The sequence below is a fragment of the Ctenocephalides felis genome, unplaced genomic scaffold (assembly GCF_003426905.1).
Source record: "Ctenocephalides felis isolate EL2017-DRISC unplaced genomic scaffold, ASM342690v1 CF-g0.4_SCAFFOLD_00845, whole genome shotgun sequence".
NCBI classification, from domain to species: domain Eukaryota; kingdom Metazoa; phylum Arthropoda; class Insecta; order Siphonaptera; family Pulicidae; genus Ctenocephalides; species Ctenocephalides felis.
In genome coordinates, this window is record NW_020536999.1 from 17,018,425 (window position 1) to 17,042,665 (window position 24,241).

At 35.3% G+C, this 24,241-nt stretch overlaps 4 protein-coding genes across 4 annotated transcripts; 1 reads left to right on the forward strand and 3 right to left on the reverse strand.

Annotated features, from left to right (window-relative positions):
* Positions 1-215: 215 nt before the first annotated feature.
* LOC113364208 (vitellogenin-A1-like) lies at positions 216-6,739 on the reverse strand. The gene is given in 11 exon segments (XM_026606696.1): positions 216-1,159; positions 1,162-1,398; positions 1,478-1,946; positions 2,019-3,509; positions 3,583-3,799; positions 3,894-4,504; positions 4,578-5,645; positions 5,714-5,950; positions 6,032-6,489; positions 6,564-6,587; positions 6,666-6,739. Coding segments are annotated over 11 exon segments (5,706 nt in total). The 5' UTR covers positions 6,697-6,739; the 3' UTR covers positions 216-296.
* Positions 6,740-10,275: 3,536 nt separating this feature from the next.
* LOC113364209 (vitellogenin-A1-like) lies at positions 10,276-16,812 on the forward strand. Its single transcript, XM_026606697.1, has 11 exons — positions 10,276-10,338; positions 10,417-10,440; positions 10,515-10,972; positions 11,054-11,290; positions 11,359-12,420; positions 12,501-13,111; positions 13,184-13,400; positions 13,484-13,730; positions 13,803-15,037; positions 15,116-15,584; positions 15,659-16,812. The coding sequence occupies exons 1-11, from the start codon at positions 10,308-10,310 to the stop codon at positions 16,756-16,758; spliced, it is 5,691 nt and encodes a 1,896-aa protein (XP_026462482.1). The 5' UTR covers positions 10,276-10,307; the 3' UTR covers positions 16,759-16,812.
* Positions 16,813-17,417: 605 nt separating this feature from the next.
* On the reverse strand, positions 17,418-20,059 carry LOC113379348 (myeloid differentiation primary response protein MyD88). Its single transcript, XM_026619531.1, has 5 exons — positions 19,487-20,059; positions 18,280-18,479; positions 18,045-18,207; positions 17,800-17,977; positions 17,418-17,739 (listed from the first exon to the last, which is right to left on the reverse strand). Exons 1-5 carry the CDS (start codon positions 19,842-19,844, stop codon positions 17,418-17,420), a joined length of 1,221 nt encoding a protein of 406 aa, XP_026475316.1. The 5' UTR covers positions 19,845-20,059.
* Positions 20,060-21,557: 1,498 nt separating this feature from the next.
* LOC113374568 (arf-GAP with Rho-GAP domain, ANK repeat and PH domain-containing protein 2-like) lies at positions 21,558-24,140 on the reverse strand. The gene is made up of 8 exons (XM_026614552.1): positions 24,072-24,140; positions 23,709-23,896; positions 23,336-23,466; positions 23,112-23,214; positions 22,890-23,044; positions 22,611-22,815; positions 22,414-22,538; positions 21,558-22,218 (listed from the first exon to the last, which is right to left on the reverse strand). The coding sequence occupies exons 2-8, from the start codon at positions 23,835-23,837 to the stop codon at positions 22,083-22,085; spliced, it is 984 nt and encodes a 327-aa protein (XP_026470337.1). The 5' UTR covers positions 23,838-23,896; positions 24,072-24,140; the 3' UTR covers positions 21,558-22,082.
* Between the last annotated feature and the right edge of the window lie 101 nt (positions 24,141-24,241).

A 24,241-nucleotide genomic window follows, 5' to 3' on the forward strand; every position in this document is an offset into this window, starting at 1 on the left:
GTAGTAAATTTGTTTAATCAGATATATAAAATTACCTTGAAATGAAAGATGAAAAAGGTTTTCGTAGTTGATCCTGAAAGCAAAATCTAATTAGCTGGTCAGTTTATTATAATATTTGTAATGCAACACGGTTGTTTGCAAATAATATATATTATTTTCTATTTCAATTAAAAACCCTGTAATTTGATAATAAGAATCATAAATAAAACAAAGAGTTAAATGCTCATTGAATAATTTATTATCGAACTAATTGCACTACATCAGAAATGAACTAATCCATGTAATTTATTTCAGATTTAGTAAGCGGTGCAAGCTTTGGGAACCTTGAATTTCAAGATTCTGGAAGGAGTCTTGTCGCTCAAGTCGGGGTTGGCTCCCTTGAGGATCTTTTGTTTGTAAAGTTCAGCAAGGCTGCCAGAGGGGCAGTATACTTCGACTTCCATTTGAGTGGTTTCAGTGGCTTTGCAGTGTTTTTGGCAAGCGGCCAAGGGACGGATGCTGAAGCAGAGTTTACCGTCTTTTTCTACGAATTGTACTTGCTTCTTGATGGAGCAGGATTTGTGTTCCTTCTTTCCGGATTTTTTGTGGGAGGTTTTTTCTTCGGAAGATTCAGAAGAGGAGCTGCTGGAGCTGGAAGAGGAAGAGCTGCTGGAGCTGGAAGAGTCACTGCTGGAGCTGGAGGAGCTGGATTCTTGTTGGTGAGATTTGCGTCCGGCTTGACGTTCGCTGATTACGTTTCCGTAGACAGTTTCTCTGCGAACACAGATGGCATCAGAAACACGGCGTTGCAAGTCTTTGGCGGGTCCTTGGCAAGAATCGTCGGCGAGGGCGTAGCTGGCTACAAACATGCGAGCATCACGGACGACGCAGTTCTTGGGGGTGGTGAAGTCATCAGCACGTTCTCCGGAGAAGGTTCCGCAGATACCACGGATGTATTGACGCAAGGAGTCGCTAGCGATCAATTTGATTTGCTTTCCGTTGAAGATAACTTGAAGTTGTTGTCCGCGGATGTCAACCTTCAATTCTCCGCTGGGCAAAGCGTAGGCAGAGATCAAAGGAATGCGGCGGGAGTAGCGGGAAGAGAAGACTTGAGCGGCTTGTTTTTCAGCGATGTGTTGTTCTTTGCCGTTGATCATGATGCGGGGGGTGGAGGATCCAAGGATTGCAATTCAATGTTGTAACGGTTGCCCAAGACAATCATAACGTCTTTTTCTTCGCCGTTTTCACGAACGAGGACGGACATTTGACGGTCGTATTGTTGTTCTTCGCTGTATTCACGTTCTTCGGAATACTTTTGGGGAACAGTTTGCAACAAAGCGTGCCAGCATTTTCCGAATTGAGCGGGGAAGGTCATGTTGTCAAAGGTGTTGATGCTACGTTGTCCAATGGAGCAAACGGCTAAAAAGTAATTTGTATAACATTAGCTATATTACATATCTAATAATCAAACTTAAGGTGTATGCGATTTCTAACTTACGAGCATATTGGTCGCGCAAAGCTTTTTTGCCGAGACGTTCAGCAAGAGTCATGGTTGGGTGCATAGCAATAACAGGTCTGACCCAGCGGTTGACACGCAAGTTGGTGAGCTTGACGTTCATGCGAGGAGTAGTCAAAGTAGTGTTCATAGATTTCAAATCGGCGGCAAGACGAGCTTGGATTTCAATTCTGTCATCCTTGTTGTGTACGTCATAGACATTTTCGCTCATGTAAGGGTATACCAATTGACGAAGAGCACTGTACAATTTGTAGGTAGTGTTCTTGGCAGAGACGGGAACGTTGTGGTAGTCAGCGGTCAAAGTGTAAAGATCCATGATGTTAGCGCGAACAGTCATGTTTTGGCAGGCAGGAAGTTGGTAGTCTCCGTGTTGCATTTGTTCTTCGCATTTTTGAGCCAAAGCATGTCTGCGCAAGTATTCTTTGCGTTCTTCAGTTTGTTGCATTTTTCCCTAAAAAAATCGAATATTAGTCAAATGTAGCTTCATTTATAATTTCACACCATTTTATTACAAAAATACTACCTTAAGAACAATTTCAGCTCCAGATTTGCATTTTTCTCCGAAGTTGATTTGTACATCCAAGTTGGAAGTGGCATCAAATTGCAAAGCTTTGCGGTAGCTCAAGGCAGGTACGTTGGGGATCTTAGATTCGGCAGACAAGCATACTTGGTATTTTTGAGCTTGAGCAGGGGATTGGTTATAGAAGAAAATGAAGCGGGATTTCTTATCTACTGGGCTGGCACCGTAGGCAGCGGTGAAAACAAAGTCGGCTTTTTCTTGTCCTTCGAATTGGGCACTGAGGTCAACAACGTAGGCACGGCTGTTTTCAATGCCATTTCCAGCTTGTTGGAGCATTTTTTGTTGGCGACGTTGGCTGTTAGGGGCAACATCGGAAGGAGCAGAGAATTGTTCGGAGCTGTCTCCGCGAGAGCGAGGGTGTTTTCTTTCAGCAGTGTTTTCTCCTTCAATTTCGTAATCCAAAGAGGCGGTCAAAGTAACTTGTTTAGCAGTGCTGTGTTCGGCATCGTAATAAATGTTAACTTGTCCGTAGTGAACAACAGGAGTAGCCCAGGGGAAAGCAACAGTAGAAACAATATCGTGATGTTTGAATTGTTCGATCAACCAAGCGTAATCAATGAATTTAGATTCGCAGTGAGCATCAACGCGGAAAGCAATTCCGGTGGCCTTCTTTCCATAAACTTGTTCCATATGTTTGACGGGGCGGACATGGAGGACTTGAACGTGGTTGTTTTCGCTGATAGGTTTCAAAGCCAAAATGTCAACTTTGGCAACGTAGGGCCAGGTGCTAAGGTGGAAGATTTTAGCATCCTTGCTCTTTTCCAAAGGAGTCATTTGCAAGCGGGCTTCAGCGTTTTCAAGGTCGAAGTCAAGTTTGTAAGAAATAGGCAAGTAGATTTGCATGTGTTTGTTGTATCCAGCTACATAACGTTGGCTCTTGAAAGTGTTGACGAATCCAACATTAGCCTTGGTCAATTGAGAGAATACAGCCTTCAAGGTTCCGGTGGTGTTGACAGAGGCAGGTACTTCAACAATCTTGGAAGATCCAGCAGACAAATCAGGGGTAGTACGGGCGCGGATTTCACCAGTCATCTTGAGCAAAGTAGGTGTTTTCATGGAGTATACGAATGGCATACCAGTTTCCAATGGGAAAGCAATGGTAATGACATCGCGGTTGTACATTTTAGTGAAATCGAATTCTTGTCCACGACGAAGAGATTCAGCGGCAGATTTGACGAGTTTGGGAAGTTGTTTCAAGGTTTGGCTGTCAAGGGCGAAGAAACGCTTGGTGTTCATCAAGCTCATCCATACGCTTCCTTCCAAACGTTCAGCTTCTTCGGGTTTGATGTTCAAGGTCTTGGCAATCTTTTCAACAGTCCATTTTCCATGAGAAGATTCATCTTCGTGATATTTGTCTTCTCTGGATTCCTTGGAGCGGAATTGAGCAGAAGTGATTTCAACCAATTTGTCGAAGCTAGATACCATAGCTTTGAACTGTAAAGTAATATTCAGTATTAATTTAATTTCATAAAATATTTTATTATTTTCATGTTAAAATTATACGTACAGCACCAAATTCGCGGTCAAATCCACCAAAGTTTTGGTGCAAGTTGTAGAACATAGCGCTAGGAACCAAACTGTCCATGCTACCAATGCGAGAGAATTCTTGGTTGTAGGCCAATTTCAAGTGCTTCATGTAATAATCGCTGAAATGTTTGCTGGAGTACTGGAGACCCAAGACTTCAGGAGTCAACAATTGAGCGGCAGCTTGAGCATTGGTGGCGCTAAATTGATTATTAAATAACAAATATAGCAACGAATGAGTACTATAAATATACAAAAATAATAACTATGTATATTGCAATTAATGGTACTTACAATTCGATGTTTTCAGGGTTTTGAAGTTGAGCAGCAGATTGAATAGCGGTTTTGACAGCAGCTTTAACTTGGTTGTTGGTATCAACGTTGGTGAATTCAGCCATACGTTGGAGAAGAGCAGCATCGGGTTTAGTGCGCATCAATTGCAAAACAGCGGCACAACGAACTTCGTGGGCTTCGGCGACGTTTTGGTAGATCTTGTACAAGACAGCTTGGGCATCCTTGGGGTAGTTGATGGCAAGCTTGTTCATGGCAACGATCATGGACATGCGTTCAAAGTTGGTAATTTGTTGTTTTCCTTCCAAGTAGGGTTCGAAAACGCTGAGGATTTTAACATGTCCCAAGTTTCCAATAGCGCGGATGTAGACTTGAATTTTGTAGTTGTCACGGTCAGAAACAGCGCGTTCCAATTGGTGTTGCAAATAGGGAAGTACTTCCTTAGTGATCAATTCCATGCCCTTGGTGGCCAAACGTCCGAAGGTTTGTTTAGGATAGTAGTTGCGAGAGTATTGGTGGTTTACAACAGCTTTTTCCAACAATTCGGTCATGGTCATGAGAGCAGTGGTGTTCAAGAATTGTTCATGTTGTACTTCTTGGCTCTTGATCAAATGCTAAAAAAAATATTACATAAAAATTAAATATCAAAAACAATATTTAAATGAATACAGCAAAAATTTTACTTACGAAAAGTTCCTTCAAGTATTCATCAGTAGGAGTGCGGACAGTGCGGGGAAGAACAGCGAGAAGTTGGGCGGCTTCTTCTCCTCTTACTTTCTTAGATTGAATCCATTTGGCAATTTGTTTAAGAGCGGGACCAGTTCCGGCTTGAGCTACAGCATCGCGGCAAGCTTTCCAAGCAGCAAGACGAGATTCGTCTTTTTCATCAGAGCGAACGTACAATTTAGAGCAAACTTCGCTAATTTGTTTTTCGTTCATTCCAGAGATCAAGTCGCTCAAGATGGTGAATTTTTCAAGAGAGTTCAATTCAACAATTTTTCCGGGTTTGAGCATAGCTTGTCCGATTTCCATGGCCAACTTTTGGCATTTGGAGACAGTGTCTACAGAGTGTTGTACAGATTTACCTTCGAATCCAACAGACAAAGGCAAGAAGGGAGTTTCAGGAGCTTTATCCATGGTAGGTTTGGGTTGGTAGATTTCTTCGCTAGAGCCAGAGGAGCTGGAACTGTCAGAAGAGCTAGAGCTAGAGCTAGAGCTAGAGCTGGAGGAGCTGGAGCTAGAGCTAGCAGAAGCAGCTTGACGGCGACGGTTTTCGCGTTCTTCTTCTTGGCGGGGCATGATGATGCTACGGCGAGATCTGGATTTTTTGCCGTGGTTTTTGTATTGTTCTTCGCTTTGTTCTTGGCTAGATTCGTGTCTGCGAACATTTTGTTTGCTGTGTTTGTGGGTTTGTTCTTGGCTTTCGCTGGAGGAGCTAGAAGAGCTAGAGGAACTGGAAGAGCTGGAAGAGCTGGTGGATTCTCTATCTTCTTTAGCTTGGATTTCGTTGTGAGAAGAAGAAGGACGGTTGTAAGTGTATACCAAGTCTCCAACGTTGATGGGATTGGAAGGTCCTTGAGCCTTTTCGGAAGCTCCCTTCATGTTGATGAGGGTAGCGTTAACGGTACTGTAAACCATAGCTTCTTGGTTGTCATAGAGACCAGGTCTGACAGAAACTTTGTTGGTGGTGACAGTGGATTGGATGGTGTAGCGGTTCAAGTTTCCAGAAAGGATGACACGGCTGACAGAGGAGCGCTGAAATTTAAATATATTATTGAGTATTTAAATTTACATTTTGATTCATGTCTGAAATTAATAATTACAGTGAAGAATTCTCCAATTTTGTTGGAAGCAGATTTCCATTGAGAAAGTCCAGTAAGTCCGAAGTGGTATTCGGGTTGTTGGTCGCATCTGCTGTAGTTCTTAGTCTTGACGACATCGATGAATTGTCCTTCAGTGGAGAGTTCGGCCAAAGGAGCCAATTGGGGTTGGCTTTGGAGAACGTATTTGGGCAAAGGAGAGATGTCGTAGAGAACTTCGCATTCACCGGTAACGGATTTCTATTAATAAAATTCAAATATATAGTTTGTGACACGATCATGAAATTCGTTTGCTTGATTGTCGCATTTGCGATACTATACCTCCATGGTTCTGTAGAAAGCGTTGATTTGGTCATTTTCGGGCAATTGGTTGCGTTTGGATTTGATCAAGTTCTTTCCTTGAGTGTTGACTTGGAATTGACTCATGATGCTTTTGATGTAGTTGACCTCCTGGTTGTTGAGGGATTTGTCGACAATGAGAGAACGGATGAGTCCGTCTTTCAATTGCACTTCAAAAGGCTTTCCGCTAAGGGGAAGTTCTTGGTAGTGCAATTGTCTGTCGATGCTTTCCATTCCCCAATCAGCTGGAGTAGTCATGTTGACTTCAGCGTATTGGGCATTGGAAAGTTTTCCGACGAGGACTTCTTCGGTCTTGGGGCGGATGGCAAGTTTGGCTTTGGTGACAATTCCTACCCATTGGTCGGCGACCTGGTGGTAGGCAGTCAAAGTGCGACCGCGCATTTCATATTGATATTCAGTGTTGGGCTTCCAGGCTGGGGCTGTACAAAATAAATATATAGTAAATATTGAACCTAGAAATAATACTGTTTAATTCTAGTTCTGTTTGACTTACCATGATCGCCCAAAACGAGCCCGACTGAAATATAAAAATGTTTTGTTAATATGTATATTTATATTCTAGATCATTGTTCCCAAATAACTATATGTGGCTTACCGAAAAGGCAGACCAATACAGGAGACCACATGTTGCTTTGGAATCAATGGACACCAGTAAGTGACGATACACAGCATTTCACGACTATTTATACTACAAATTTTCCTTACGTGTGCGACAATTTTTCATTTACTTTGCTAGGTCAAAGGGGCACATCGATTTTTGCTACCGGCATAATCTCTATCGTACTTTAAGATCATTGCCCTGATGTGTTAAATCTTCATTTATCTCAGAAAATTGCATGTAAGCAATTTGAGATAAAATTGACACGGGTAGTGATAGTACATTACATTTAATGAATGGAATAAAATAGTATTATTAGTGTCATATAAAAATATATTTATTATGCTATTATGATATTGAATGATGATTATCAATCCCTGACAATGGACTTAATTAATAACTAAACAGATTTTATCAAAATTATAATAATTAGTTAAATAATATCTATTATAAAATAATATTTCATAATTTATCTATAAAAAGTATTAATAATTTTAAAAGAATGTAAATAATTTTTATAAGCTTCAAAAATGAATGAAAATATTTACGTAATTATCGCATTTTTCAAATAAAATATATAGTTATTTTTAAGCCATATTTTCTCGTAACCCTATTTCGCCTTTCTATTTAGTTCTTCATATGTTGAATCATATATTAATATGATTATTATTATAAACATTTTCATATTGACTTAAATATTCGGAATTATATACATAAGAGCTGTGAAACTTTTTAATTCGGCTACTTATTTTGAAATTTTAACCGTGTTATTTATGAATTATATAGCTAAAAGCAAAAAGACTCTAATATTGCAAGCAAATGTGTCTTTATCTTGCCACAAATTTATTTCATTATTTTTTATTATCTTCCCAAAGGAGAAGTTTATGTTTTTGCCAGAAAATTGAACTTGCTAATTTTATGTTTACTTGACTTCAACAAAAAGTGTAATTTCGGCTCATACGCAGACTCCATACTTTTCCCAATTTATTGCAAGTGGAATTTTCAGGCAAAAATCAATTTTTTTTTCAGAATGTTAATAAAAGAGTAAATAAATAATAAAAGAACTTGATAAATAATTAAAACAAAGTAATTGACCAGAAAAAAGTGAATCAATCAATCAATAAATAAATAGATATGATATATAAACTAATAAATGAATAAATACGTGGATAAATGCATATTTAAATAAATAAATAAATTATACATAAATTATAAAATAAGAAATAAATGTATATATAAAAATATTCAAATAAATTATTTTTTTGTTTCCAAATCAAAATGTATCATGAAAATATTATTTATATAATTTCTCTTATATTTTATAAGAATTAAAAACATAAATGTAAGTGAAATTCACTTCATGCATTGAAGAATTTTTTTTATTTTAACTGTCATACATATTCTATAGATATTTTATATTAATGAAAGTTGATAAAATATTGTATGTAGTTAATTGTGTGAAATTATGTTAACGCAAATGTTCTAAATCCAAATCGAAGTCAAATGTCAGAAAACGACATTTCTTATCGAGATCTATTAACAATTCTAATTGACATAAAAGTAACACACACATATATATAATATATATATACATATTTACATAATATATAATATAAAAAAAAAAATATTTCAATCAGTGATTATTACTATTATCTTCCACATTATTTGCAATAAACAATGCAAAAATATTGAAGCAATTACCAGCCCTTTATTATTAAGATTAATATTATATTAGATTACAAATTATTTAAGGTTACTATATATGTAGATAGAACTAATATAATAATACTCAGAAATAGTAATTATTCATTGTTTAAGGGTAATGTTACTCAAGTTGTACTTACAATACAGTATTACAAAATAGACATAATAGATATATATTGTTTAATATATGAATTAAATGAAACTATTTAACGAGAGTAATGAAAAAATTATTATGGGAAGTATTGATGATTTTCTGAAACAGAAATAATTCGAAAGTAAGTATTTTGTAAAGTTTCTGTTAATATTTTTAGCTCAATTCTAAGAATATGATCCTGAATATTTTCTTGGTCAGTGTTTATTTATATTACTTAGCTGGCGATTTAATCATAATTAAATGAAAGAATTTGTTGAACTTATTCCAGAAGTTTTAAATTCAAACTTCGAAAATCTTGAAGCTAAATCATAGCGGTTTTTAACAAATGAAATTTTACGTTCTTTTTTATAAATACGAAGAAATACTGGATACTTTAGGATATATATACAATATTCCAAAGTTTTTGCAAGAAATTGTAAAATACGAAGTGAGTGAGAGTGAATGTTATTTTAGAAGCAAATACGACAAAATCTATAGGTAGTACAACTAAGGCGCCTAGGCGACTTAATTATTTCGAAAGCACATTTTTGATAAAATAGTAAAATGTCTATTTTAACTTCTAAAAATATCTGCAATTGTTAATTTAATTGCACTATAGATTCTTTTAAAATTTAATTGCTCTAGCAAATGCAAATGTTAAATATTATATGATTATTTCCTTAGCGTTAAGCAACTTTATCCTATATGAAATAAATACATTATATTTGTGAATTATATGAATTTTTATCATATGGATAGACACAATTATATCTTAACAAGTAACGTTTTACCTTAAGGCAAGTTGCAAAAATTATATGTGTAATTCGCCTTAAATAATGAAAAATGCGATTTAGCTATTTAGATAAATTTTGCTGCTGTTGTTTTCGAATTTACTAAAAACTAATCAGTGCAATCTTCAATTGATGTTTTAAACTAATTTATAATATCTAAAAATTAATTAATTATTGTACACAAAAACGCGTCTGTATGTCTTAAAAGCGCGGTATATTACTCCAAACTTTAATGATTATTTATAATTTTTAATTAACTTTAATTATCATTTATAATTAGGAAAATAATTTTTCCAAAGACCGAAATATTTCAGAAAGTTACTTCAGACTATGATCTCTCTGTGGCCATGTTAAGTTGCATTAAAAATATTTTTTTTAACATTTGGTTACGAAAATACTACCCGGCTGAATTTGCCAATATCTAATTACTATTATTAAAGAATATCTTACGAACAGTGTTTTATATTTTAAAATCGGTTCAGAAATTTTGTCTTAAAGGTGGATGAACAATTTAAAACTTTTCTGCTAAGTATAAAGAAATAAAACTAAAAGTTCTGCATAAATGGTTAAAGGCGAGACTAACAATAAAAAATATATTAATCAGATATACAAATCAAATTTATTGTACTTTAAAGGGCATTGGTTTCTAAAACTGGTCTTCTTAATATTGGGTAATAGTAATAGCACATCATCAACTAGTAACGATAATCTGTAAAATATATGAAAAGAACATGAAATACTATGTTCGTACGCGATACGGCTTTAATGATAAATAACGCTCATTAGTCGAACAGAATTTACCGATAAGCATTTCTGTTATCAATATGATCAATTTAATTTCAACTAAGAGAAATTTCTATCACGTGCATAAAGATCATTACCCTGTTGATACATTATTTTATTCGCTTAATATCACAGAAAATTTATGTTTGCTTAACGAAAATTTGAGTATAAATAGTCGTGCAGTGCGATGTATCGTCACTTACTGGTGTCCGTTGATTCCAAAGCAACATGTGGTCTCCTGTATTGGTCTGCCTTTTCGGTAAGCCACATATAGTTATTTGGGAACAATGATCTAGAATATAAATATACATATTAACAAAACATTTTTATATTTCAGTCGGGCTCGTTTTGGGCGATCATGGTAAGTCGAACAGAACTAGGATTAAACAGTTTTATTTCTAGGTTCAATATTTAATATAAATTTATTTTGTACAGCCCCAGCCTGGAAGCCCAACACTGAATATCAATATGAAATGCGCGGTCGCACTTTGACTGCCTACCACCAGGTCGCCGACCAATGGGTAGGAATTGTCACCAAAGCCAAACTTGCCATCCGCCCCAAGACCGAAGAAGTCCTCGTCGGAAAACTTTCCAATGCCCAATACGCTGAAGTCAACATGACTACTCCAGCTGATTGGGGAATGGAAAGCATCGACAGACAATTGCACTACCAAGAACTTCCCCTTAGCGGAAAGCCTTTTGAAGTGCAATTGAAAGACGGACTCATCCGTTCTCTCATTGTCGACAAATCCCTCAACAACCAGGAGGTCAACTACATCAAAAGCATCATGAGTCAATTCCAAGTCAACACTCAAGGAAAGAACTTGATCAAATCCAAACGCAACCAATTGCCCGAAAATGACCAAATCAACGCTTTCTACAGAACCATGGAGGTATAGTATCGCAAATGCGACAATCAAGCAAACGAATTTCATGATCGTGTCACAAACTATATATTTGAATTTTATTAATAGAAATCCGTTACCGGTGAATGCGAAGTTCTCTACGACATCTCTCCTTTGCCCAAATACGTTCTCCAAAGCCAACCCCAATTGGCTCCTTTGGCCGAACTCTCCACTGAAGGACAATTCATCGATGTCGTCAAGACTAAGAACTACAGCAGATGCGACCAACAACCCGAATACCACTTCGGACTTACTGGACTTTCTCAATGGAAATCTGCTTCCAACAAAATTGGAGAATTCTTCACTGTAATAATTAATTTCGGACATGAAACAAAATATAAATTTAAATAATTAATAATATATTTTTATTTCAGCGCTCCTCCGTCAGCCGTGTCATCCTTTCTGGAAACTTGAACCGCTACACCATCCAATCCACTGTCACCACCAACAAAGTTTCTGTCAGACCTGGTCTCTATGACAACCAAGAAGCTATGGTTTACAGTACCGTTAACGCTACCCTCATCAACATGAAGGGAGCTTCCGAAAAGGCCCAAGGACCTTCCAACCCCATCAACGTTGGAGACTTGGTTTACACTTACAACCGTCCTTCTTCTTCTCACAACGAAATCCAAGCTAAAGAAGACAGAGAATCCACCAGCTCTTCCAGCTCTTCCAGTTCCTCTAGCTCTTCCAGCTCCTCCAGCGAAAGCCAAGAACAAACCCACAAACACAAACAAAATGTTCGCAGACACGAATCTAGCCAAGAACAAAGCGAAGAACAATACAAAAACCATGGCAAAAAATCCAGATCTCGCCGCAGCATTATTATGCCCCGCCAAGAAGAAGAACGTGAAAACCGTCGCCGCCAAGCTGCTTCTTCCAGCTCTTCCAGCTCCTCCAGCTCCAGCTCCAGCTCTAGCTCTTCTGACATCTCTAGCTCCTCTAGCTCTAGCGAAGAAACCTACCAACCAAAACCCACTATGGACAAAGCTCCTGAAACTCCTTTCTTGGCTATGTCTGTAGGATTCAGTGGAAAATCTATCCAACAATCTGAACACGTAGACCTCGTAGAACAAGCCAAAAAAATTGCCCAAGAAATTGGTCAAATCATGCAAAAACCTGGAAAAATTACTGAACAAAACGCCCTTGAAAAGTTTACTATCCTTTCTGAATTGATCTCCAGAATGGATTACAGACAAATTGAAGAAGTATTCAACAAGTTGTACGTTCATGCTGACGAAAAAGATGAATCTCGTCTTGCCGCCTGGAAAGTATACCGCGATGCTGTAGCTCAAGCCGGAACTGGCCCAGCCTTCAAGCAAATCGCCAAATGGATCCAATCCAAAAAAGTAAGAGGTGAAGAAGCTGCTGAAATCATTGCTACTCTTCCTCGCACTGTTCGCACCCCTACTGATGAATACTTGGAACAATTCTTCGTAAGTGATTTAGCACAAAAATAATAAACGCGTTTTATGCTTAATTTTATAACATAATTATATTACATAAATACTTACAGCAACTTGCCAAGAACCAAGAAGTACAAACCGAACAACAACTTAACTCCAGTGTTATTTTGGCTTTGACTGAATTGTTGGAACAATCCGTCGTCAACCGCCACTTGGCCCACACCTACTACCCCAGACACGCTTATGGCCGCATGACCCCCAAGGGAATGGAATTGGTAGAAAAACAAGTCATCCCTTTCTTGCAACACCAATTGGAACGCGCTGTTGAAAAACGCGATAGCCACAAAATCCAAGTTTACATTCGCGCTCTTGGAAATTTGGGACATTCTAAGATTTTGGCTGTTTTCGAACCTTACTTCGAAGGCAAACAACAAATCACTGAATTCGAACGTTTGGCTATGGTAATCGCCATGGACAAATTGGCCATCAACTACCCCAAAGACGCTCTCGCTGTTTTGTTCAAAATCTACCAAAACGTCGGTGAAGCCCATGAAGTCCGCTGTGCCGCTGTCATGCAATTGATGCGCACCAACCCTCCAGCTGCCGTTCTTCAACGCATGGCTGAATTTGCCAACGTAGACTCCTCCAAACAAGTCCGCGCTGTTGTCAAATCTGTCATTCTCTCTGCTGCCAAACTCGAAAACTACGAAAATCAAGAACTGTGAGTATTAACTAATAACTGACTCTTACCATCGTTTTCGGAACAGCAAATAAAGTATTATCTAATTCGCAGTGCTCAAAACGCTCATGCTGCCGCTGATCTTTTGTCCAAGGATGTTCTTGGCCTTCAATACTCCACCCAACAATTCATCGACAACTACGTATCTCAATTGAAATTGGCTTACAACTTGAACGCTGCTTACATCACTGGTGAAGATAGTGCTCTCCCTAAGGCTATCTTCTACAAGCTTGAAGCTGACTTCGCCGGATACAAACAAAGATACTCCGATGTATGTACTTGATTAATAAAATAATTATGCGCAACTAAAAATCTAGAATCAAAATATTACAAAAAATTCTCAACCATAAACAGGTCTACGCCATGGTCTCCAGTGTTGAAAGATTGGTTGAAGTAGTTTCTGCTCAATTCAAGAACCGCGAATCTGAACACGAAAGCGACCACTCTTCTGAAGACAAATGGTCTGTTGAAAAAATCGCCAAAATGTTGAACATGAAACCTGAAGAAGCTGAAAAATTGGAAGCTGTCATTTCCACTCGCATGTTGAACACCAAGAGATTCTTTGCTTTCGACAACCAAACCTTGAACGCTTTGCCCAAAGGTAATAAATATTATTTATAATTACAAACAAAATATCATTGATAGAACATGCTTATGTTATTTCAATTTTCAGCCATCCGCTCCGCCGCCGAATCTCTCCGTCAAGGAAAATCTTTCGACTTCACTAAATTGTACAACCGCGATGTTATCACCATTGCCTTCCCCTTGGAAACTGGTATGCCCTTCGTCTACTCTTTGAAGACTCCCACTTTGGTCAAAATGACTGGTGAATTGCGCGCTCGCACTACTCCTGATTTGGCTTCTGGATCTTCCAAGAACGTCGAAGTACCTTCTGCTGTAAACGCCACTGGATCTTTGAAAGCTGTCTACTCTCAAATGACTCAAGCTACTGTTGGATTTGTTAACACCTTCAGCCATCACCGCTATGTTGCCGGATACAACAAGCACATGCAAACTTACTTGCCTTTGTCTTACAAGATTGACTTCGACCTTGAAAATGCCGAAGCTCGCTTCCAAATCAGTCCCTTGGAAAAGAGCAAGGATGCTAAACTCATCCATCTTAGTGCCTGGCCCTATGTTGCTAAAGTCGACATTTTGTCTTTGAGACCCATCAGCGAAAACAGCCACGTTCAAGTTCTTCACGTACGCCCCGCTAAGCGCTTGCAACAAGTCTTCGGACAAAAAGCTACTGGATTTGCTTTCCGTGTAGAAGCCCACACCGAAGCTAAATTTGTAGATTATGCCTGGATCCTTGAACAAATCAAACGTCACGATATTGTTTCCGGACTTGCCTTCCCATGGGCTACTCCCCTTCTCCATCACGGTGAACTCAACTTGTACTACGATGCTGAACACACCACCGCTAAACAAGCCATCTTCACCGCTTCCTTCGATTACGAAATTGAAGGAGAAAACATCTCCGAAAGAAGACATCCTCGCTCTCGTGGTGACAGCTCTGAACAATTCTCTGCTCCTTCTTCCACCTCTCCCAACAGCCAACGTCGTCAACAAGAAATGCTCCAAAAAGTTGGAAACGGAATTGAAAACAGCCGTGCCTATGTTGTAGACCTCAGTGCCCAATTCGAAGGACAAGAAAAAGCCGACTTTGTTTTCACTGCTGCCTACGGTGCCAGCCCCGTCGACAAAAAATCTCGCTTCATCTTCTTCTACAATCAATCTCCAGCCAAAAACCAAAAATACCAAGTTTGCTTCACTGCTGAATCTAAATTCCCCAATGTACCTACCTTGAACTTCCGCGAAGCTTTGAAATTCGACGCTACCTCTCGTCTTGACATGACCCTCAACTTCGGCGAAAAATGCAAATCTGGTTCCGAAATTGTATTGAAGGTATGTTGAACAAAATACAATGAACATATACTTGAAAATATCATATAAATAAACTACAATACTTTATATAAATTTTAGGGAAAAATGGAACAAAGCGATGAACGCAAAGAATACGTCCGCCGCCTTCCCTTGGCTAGACAATGTGAAGAACAAATGCAACACGGTGACTACCAACTCCCTGCTTGCCAAAACATGACCGTTCAAGCCAACTTGATGGATCTCTACACCTTGTCCGCCGAATTCCAGAAAATCTCTCCTGAAGCTAGAAATGTTACCTATAAAATCTACAACACCATCCGTCAATGGACTAACCAATACCTCAGCGAAAACATGATCGATGTCCAAAACAAAGAAAACAAAATCGAATTGTCTGCTCGTTTGGCTCTTGACTTCTCCGCTGTAAACGCTACCTTGTTGGCTCCTCGCATGATGGCTCAATGGACTAACTTGCGTGTTAACCCTTGGGTAAGACCTGTAATGTCCATGCACCCAACCATGTCCGTAATTGAACGTTTGGGACAAAAAGTCATGAAAGGACAATATGCTCGTAAGTATTACATCTTTATACTTCATAATATTAAAATTGTATTTGCTAATAATAAAAAATTACTATTTTTGCAGCTACCTGCACTATTGGACAACACCTCATCAATACTTTTGACAACAAAACTTTCCCCGCTCAATTCGGAAAATGCTGGCACGCTCTCATGCAAACCGTTCCCCACAAACATTTCGATCAACAACAATACCAAAGAGACTTTTTGGGTCGTCAAATGGCTGTTCTCGTCCGCGAAAACGGATCTGAAAAGGAATTGAAAATCATCGTCGACCAAGAATCTAAGAAACAATACCTAATTGAAATGCAATCCTCCGGATCTTCCACTCCCCGTGTAATGATCAACGGTAAAGAACAACACGTTTCTGAAAAGCAAGCCGCTCAAGTTTTCTCTGGTGCTTTCTCTCGTCGCACTCCATTGATCTCTGTTTACGCTTTGCCTAATGGAGAAATGAAAGTCGACATCCGCGGACAAGAACTTCAAGTCATCTTCAATGGCAAACAAATCAAAATGATTGCCAGCGACTACTTGCGCAAATACATCCGTGGTGTCTGCGGAACCTTCACTGGAGAACAAGTCGATGAATTCACCACCCCCAAGAACTGCATCGTTCGTGACCCCCGCATCTTCATCGCTAGCTACGCCCTTGCCGACGAAAACTGCCAAGGACCTTCCAAGGACTTGCAACGTCGCGTTTCTGATGCCGTCTGCATTCGCAAAGCCACTGTTTTCGGAAACGTCATCAGTGAACGTCAAGCTGGACGCAAATCCCACCAACAAGAATCTAGCTCTTCCAATTCCAGCAGCAGCTCCTCCAGCTCCAGCAGCTCTTCTTCCTCCAGTTCCTCTTCTTCTGAATCCTCTGAAGAAAGAAACACCCACAAAAAATCCAACAAACGTGGACAATGCCAAACTAAACACCAAATCCAATTTGTAGAAAAGGACGGACGCACCTGCTTCACCATCCGTGCTCTTCCCGCTTGCGAAAAACACTGCAAGCCTACTGAAACCATCCAAAAGGAAGTCGAAGTTCACTGCCCACAAGGAAGCGTTGCTGAACACTACAAACAAAAGATCCTTAAAGGTGTCAACCCTGACATGAGCGGAAAATCTGTCTCCAGAGTTCTTAAATTCAAGGTCCCCAGATCTTGCGTCGCTTACTGAATCTACGAAATAAAATCATAATGAATAAATTAAGCAAATTGTAAAAACTGTAAAAAAAATAATTTAATAAAATTCTGCATATTTAAAATAGAAGTTGTTATGGTTTTATTTAGTACTTACCATTGCAGCTACAAAACCAAATCACTACCATATTAAAATAGCACAGAATCATTTAGTAAAGTTGGATTCATACGCATTAACTTTTCTATTCGCATATATGTCGTTCTCTACATAAAAACTGTATAACTGAATTTTATTCTCAAAAAAACATTTCTCAGAAGACTCAGAAACAATTCTCAGAAGAGTTAAGAATGTAAATATTGTCACTAAAGTGGTAAAACACAAAATTCATAAAAACTGCATAACCTTCCAGAAGATATATTTTTATGATCAAAATTATTGGTCATCACTTCATTGAACATAGTACCAAAATTTATCTTTTCAATTAAACGAAACAAACAGAAAATTATTATTTAATAAATTCAGTATAAATAATGCTGAAAAAATACTTTTTAAAAAATATTGAAAACTTATCTTAAACAAGTGATTGCATATAAAAATATAGATTAATTAATTTAAGATACAATTTATTTATAAATATACACATATTGGTAAAAATACAGAGATATATAATACAAATTAAAATTAAAGACATATGCTTAAAGTACAACAGCAATTTTCTTTTTATCCTTCTTTGAGATACTAATATTATTTACCATTTTTTTCAACCATTTCTGTTTTTTAGATTTTTCAGAGGGTTTTGTCAGTAAATCCTGTGAACTTGTCGAATTCAAATCACTTAAATTATCTAAAGAAGGAAGATTAGGTAATGAATCTTCGACCAGATGTTTTTCTTGTTTTTGATTTGAGTCAGTGGAAGTAGCTCCACATAGCTGAGGGTATGCTGATAAATTATTTGGTAGGGAGTGTGCTATAGTCATACCTTTATTTGGTGTTTGTTCAATTTCTCTTATCACAACACTAAAATGATAAAATGTTATTACCATTTAATAAATTTGGTGGCAAACAAAATCTGCATACTTGGATTGTGTCCTGTTTCTAGCGCACTGTCTGCCTTGTATAGATTCAGTTAGTTTATCCCAGAAGTTACCCAATCTATTAAATCTTTCAAAATCTAGCCTGTAGTAAATACTCAAATTATATGGAAGTTTTGGACATTGTTTAAATACGCAAGGTATTATCTTTCTCTTTCTTTGTTCTGTAAAATTAGAATAAAATTTACAGAATATTCTGTACTAAATATTTCATTCTTAAAAAGTGCTCACCAATAGCTATAGCTTGAGCAAAATTTGTAAAAAATGTATTTGCAGCACTTTCAAAAAATGCTGGTGATACAATCACCACTAATCTATTACATCGTTCTGCAATAAGATTCATCACAGCTTCATGTTCAAACTGACCGCCAACCAAATCATCTTTTGTACATAACTAAAACAATTTAAATATAATTCACTAACAAAGATATATAATTATCTTGACTTTTAATAACTACGATATTACTGTTAAACCCCTGGCACTCATTTGGGAAACAACTTCTCTGGCAAAATGTTCATCGTCTTCAGCATGCAGAACAAAAGCATCATAGGAGTTCATTTCAATGCATAATTGATCATTTTGTATATTGTGAGGTTCAAAGACATTTTCCTCAATCTCACATGGATTTGAATCAATTTGCAATAAATGCCGTCTAACATCTCCTTCTTTTGTTGTAAAAATAAAATACTTTAAGCATGCAAATTAATAAAACGTATAAAATCAATGCAAGATTAAATAAATAAGTACAAATAAGCTAATTATTACTATAAATAACTAGTTGGTATTGGTATTTTGCTTTGGGGCAAGATACATTAATTTCGCGATATGTGTAAATAATCGATCTAATCAATAAAAAATAAATTAATTTATGAGTGATGAAAAGTATTCTGAGTGGATTTATTACACAACATTCAAAACGAACGAACATGTTAACCCGGAGTATTTTATAAAAGCAAATTTTCAAAAATTAACAATTTTTATAATTGAACCAGTTTCCGTAGGATTTCAATGGTTTAGTATGTTCAATTAGACCAAATACTTAATTTTAACTTAACTTTAATTATAAAAGATGTCAAAAAACTACTCATTTTCTCAAACTTTGATGAATTTTTAAAATTAGACTACTTGTTGTAAGGCCATAATATTTCAGTAAATTCTATAAAACCATGATATATATCGCCAAAAAAAGTTCCATAAAAATCGGCTTGAATTTTTTTTTAACAGTTAATTACAAGAAAACGACTCAGTAGATTTTCACCTAAGACTAATCAGTATCATTCCCAACTAATATCTTTCGAACAGTTTTTGATTTTTTAAGTCAATTCGATAGTAAGAGCTTAAATGTGAATGTTTGTTGATATATTTTCGTATAATATCTAGCTGATATTTTAGCCCCAAATCCTTTACTAGGTAGGGGTGCATTTGAAAAAAAATACTTCAAGAAAAAAATAGGTAAGTTACATAAATATAATTACTTGGTATATATAAAAGTGCAATAATGTAAATGCTTTACTGGCGGCAAATACAACACTGAAACATATATAATAAATACAAAAATAGTACAAGCCTATAATTACAAATTCATAGCAATAACATAAATATCAATCTTATACAAAAATCAAACAGTTCATGCAAAACAATTGATAATTCTAAATCCTTATCAAACACTTACCGACAAACTCCTTAATATCATCAATAATGTCCCACCGATCCAGCCTCGCTAAAACATCATGCAATCGTTTTATAGTAATATTTCTTCCTTGATTTGCTAATATCGTGGCTGTAGGGTCAGGCCTACTAGAATAAGACGAAAGAAATTCTCCTGGTACGTCCAGACAATGGGCCAAGCCTCTCCAGTCCCTGGGAATACCTTCATCAGTTGTAAATATTTTTCTTGGATTTAGTAAATGTGATATTGTATTAATAGTCCTGGTTCCTAATATTCTTATTGGAAAATTTGAGGTATCAGATACATCAATGTTTTCATTTGCTGGTCCAATTGATAGAGCTCGATTGTGATTTAACATCATGGTGGAAAGAAATAAAGCACTTGGTAAAAGAATTATGTTTACAAAAATACACAGAGTATTTACATCACATTATTTAATAAATATTTATTGATAGATTCCAATGTCAACCATGAGACATGTGTGCAACAAGTGTCAAATAAAGTTTTGCATTTGGACTCTAAAAACGATAGCAAAATTTATGAAATCTTTAACAAATCTTTAGTAATTGATACCACATAAACTCATACTGCTATTTATTATAATTTAAATATTTATTATTATATCACTATTATAAATGTCACTGAAAATTACTAAATGTTTTTATGGAGATAATTTTAAGAAACAGTGTTGCCATCTGTCACTGTTACAAATATAAATTGACAGGTGTCAAACGACTCCACAAGACATGTGTGAACAATTGTCAAAAAAGTTACTAGAAATTTCTTAATTTGTTTGATTGTATATCATTTATTAATAAAACCATATATTTATAAAAAGTGTCCTAATTATTAAATTATATTTTAATTATGCTAAATGTATTTTATTGAAAGTATTTTAGTGATAATATAGAAAAATAATGTGGCCATCTACAACCTACTTCATATTGTAACACTTATCCTGGATTATCCAAGCTAGGAACCAATTGTTGAGAACTGTCATAGATAAATAAACATGACAACTGTCATGTGTGATTAAAACAACTCTATTAACTATTATTTTATTATATTTAGGAAATTATAAAACCCACAATTGATAGTAATATATTAATAATGATGGCTTAAATAAAATATTCCACCTTATGAAAAAAAAATTGTGTAAATGGCATTTTCCCTTAAGGTAAGTTGCTTGAACTTTCTGATATGGGTAAAAAATCGACTTAATATATTAATTTAACAAGGAAAATCTATTTTTTGACTATCATTTTCTCTATAACTTATTTAGCAACGTTACAACAGTACAAACATGAAAAAAAAATTCAATTTTAAAGTATCCTCTCCGGCACATATTCTTAAATAATTAAACTTTTTTGCAAATATGCAACAAAGTAAAAAACGATTTTGTTAAGTTTCTACACTAGAATATCTCCGTAAATACTATACATTATTGAATGAAAAGTAACAATCGATTAATACAATATATTCGGTGCATGTCTTATGGTTATGAATTTTATATTTTATATAAGTAATGATTTACAAGTTCTTCAATTAAAATAAAGCTATAAAAACACCCGTAAATCCTTTGTATTATAAATATATATTTTTATTTAATTAAAATAATTCTGCACATGTATGTACAATTCTATAAGCCTCATCAATAAATATATGTTGATTCATCACAATTACAATTACATTTTAAAATATAATTCATCTGTACAAACATGCTGGTAACATTTTGCAATGTTTTCGTACACAATGGCAAGTAATTCTTATACATAATCAGTTTTCATATATTTACAATTTCGTATATTGATAGTTATAGATATTTTAGTTAATTCAATCCTTTTCAGTTAAAAATCAAATGAACTAGTTTATTTTAGATCACATATTTTACAATATCACATTCATTTTTTTATGTTTTTCAAAACTACACTCATAAAATTATAAACATTCATAAAATTGCTAGAATAAAAATTGTTAAATATGTAGATATATCCTCGTTTCTAATTTTTACTAATTTTCACAATCTTGATAAAATAAAAAAAATAACAAATAAAATTTAAAATGTTAAGTCAGTTTACAATAAAAGTTAAAATGTTATGTTGCTATATTATATTATATATATTACATCGCATACCATAACTACATTTAAACACAAAGTATTATAATACTTAGTATTAATGAATACTAAAGTGTATTATGCATAATATATTTTTAATATAAAATTCTGTACTCTGGTCAACAAATTTTAAATGAAGGAAAATTAAACAGCCTTACCTTTGCATTTATTTTCCCATACATCATCAGTGCTATTGTCATCAGAACAATTGTAAATATTATTATCTTTGTCAGCAATTATAATTAGGCTTAAATGCCTTTATATATACATTTTGCATATGCGAAGACAAATATAAGTCATAATGGTGATGGCCTTCTCGAAATTAATCATTCCTAATATTCTTATTAATAAACTTACCATGATTTCAATATATTTTATAACAAATATAAAATTATTTCTAATCACATTACCTCTAATGACTACTTGGTACATCAAAGTAAAGTCAAATATCAGTCTTTTGTATACTTTTCACCAGTTTAAAGTTCATTCCAATAAAAGTCTTGCAGGAGCTATAACTCCACGAGGATATTCTGAACAAAGCATGACTCCAAGCCATTTCAACATATCACGAGTGTTGGAACCAGCAATCGTGCAACCAAAAAATGGATTGTCTTTCGACCTGAAAAAATAAAAAGATAAATAGTATGAAAACAAATAATACATCACATAGCATGAATTTAAAATGAAGTGATTCGGAATACACTCATATTAAATTTTTCAAAAGTCTTATCTTATTGATTCTTTATTATTTCCTATATTATTTCCATTTTATTGCGCCCTGTGTTTTATTAGATGTTCTGTAAACTAATTTTACCTTTTGGGTTTATTTATCCTAGGTACAAAAGTGACTGCCCATAAAGACTGTGGGTTTCTTTTTGTTTCAAATCCTAGATACCAAACAATTTCTTCTATTTTCCATTCGCAAACTCTATTCGCACCCTAAAACACACAATTATGCAATATTAAAAATGTGATAAACATATATCATTATTCAAACAAATATTTACTTACACTTTTATCTTTGTAATATGTCAATTTTGCTTGATTGTAATCGAATGTTTGAACTTTGAAACTTTTGCTCTTCGTGTCTGCGAACTTTAATTCACCAGACATGGTGCAAGGTGCGCAGGAAAACGGTGCTACTTCTCTAAAGAAGTTATCTTTTCTTACGACTAAAATATTATCTTTTCTATCCTCATCATTCCAATATCCCCACCTAAAATAATAAAAACACATCCATATTTCTGTTTAAAGACAAGAATAAGTTCTGGAAATATAAATGTAACTTACCTGAGCACTGTTTCCAAAATGCTTTCACTAAAATGCATAGGACGCTTTAGTTGTCCTTGCAGAACATTTTCTTCAACAATTAATTCGTGACCATTTATACCCATTTTACTGCTCATAGCGTAACAAATATCATTGGCAGTCATTTGAGGAGTTACCTAAAATTAAAAGAAATAAGTTTCATATTTTATGACAAAAAACTTAAAACTGTAACAGTTTACTTACCGATATTGGCACACAATCTTTAGTAGCATTCTCAAGCTGAATCCACATCCTGATATCTCCTGAAGGTTTAATCGGAGCAATACTATTAGCAGCACTATGATACCTTCAAATATAAAAACGAACGATGAATGATTGACATGGTTCAATAATGTAATGTTCTGTAGATTTGATCATGCACGCAAAATTTAATAATTTAATTATTAATAATTTGAAAAATCATTTACCTCATCAATACAGTCAACATAAGACTTTCTTTATTTAAATCATCATCTGTTAACTCATACAATTGTCTGTACATTGTTATTAAGTCGACAATCACGGTGTATTCAACAGTAGAATATTCAGATAGACCAACCTGTAAATTAATTTTTATAATAATAAATAATCAAAAGTACTAAAAAACAACAGTACTATTTTATCTAGTTTAGTTATTTATCTTCAAAGTTTCTAAAGATTTTATTTTTATTTTATCTTCCAAGAGATTCTTGTACTTCTATTTATTGTTTTAGTAAAGTTTAACGCAAATTTTCTATAATTTCTAGCTTTACTCGATTTTATTATTTTAAAATTTTGATTCTATATTATATACATTGATACCTGGCTTTTAAGTAAAGTGGGCCCCCAAATTGCCGCCAAATTATCCACAGTCATTAAATTTTTGCTCTGCTGACTCTGTATAAAGTGCAAATGTCCAACGAGTTTTTTCAAAGTGGCTGCATTAATCATGGGTAACAAAGCCAAATACTTTTTATAGTACGTCAGCTTTTCTTGTGAGTCTTTTTTAGCTACAAAAAAAAAATGAAATAATAATATTAAAAATGACAATTATAAGTAATATGATTAACTGATATTAAGTATAACTAACAATCAACTTGAGTTGGGTGAAACTCTTGCCCTTACAGTTTTTAACTGAATTTTATTTCTAAAACAAACACTTTGTTTGCTATTATTTTTTATTACCTGAAGCTTTCAGGAAATATGGCGACAATTTGATAGTCAACAAAGGTTCTGGTAGATCTCGGAAAAATCTTTTTAGGTTCCTGCGACATCGTGTTCAGTAAATTCTTGCGACATCGTGTTCAGTAATTCTTGAGAAGACAACTGGACCCGCCAGGCGTCCACTCGGAATG

Excerpts from the sequence above, each read along its gene's own strand:
- LOC113364209 (XM_026606697.1), top strand. The coding sequence starts at position 10,308 with ATGTGGTCTCCTGTATTGGTCTGCCTTTTCG. Across the intron at positions 10,339-10,416 it reads TGTATTGGTCTGCCTTTTCG|TCGGGCTCGTTTTGGGCGAT; the intron begins GTAAGCCACATA and ends TTTATATTTCAG. Across the intron at positions 10,441-10,514 it reads GCTCGTTTTGGGCGATCATG|CCCCAGCCTGGAAGCCCAAC; the intron begins GTAAGTCGAACA and ends TATTTTGTACAG.
- LOC113379348 (XM_026619531.1), bottom strand. The coding sequence starts at position 19,844 with ATGATGTTAAATCACAATCGAGCTCTATCAATTGGACCAGCAAATGAA. Across the intron at positions 18,480-19,486 it reads TGATATTAAGGAGTTTGTCG|AAGGAGATGTTAGACGGCAT; the intron begins GTAAGTGTTTGA and ends TTACAACAAAAG. Across the intron at positions 17,978-18,044 it reads TGCTCAAGCTATAGCTATTG|AACAAAGAAAGAGAAAGATA; the intron begins GTGAGCACTTTT and ends CTAATTTTACAG.
- LOC113374568 (XM_026614552.1), bottom strand. The coding sequence starts at position 23,837 with ATGATTAATGCAGCCACTTTGAAAAAACTCGTTGGACATTTGCACTTT. Across the intron at positions 23,467-23,708 it reads CCACTTTACTTAAAAGCCAG|GTTGGTCTATCTGAATATTC; the intron begins GTATCAATGTAT and ends ATTAATTTACAG. Across the intron at positions 22,539-22,610 it reads CATATTACAAAGATAAAAGT|GGTGCGAATAGAGTTTGCGA; the intron begins GTAAGTAAATAT and ends TGTGTGTTTTAG.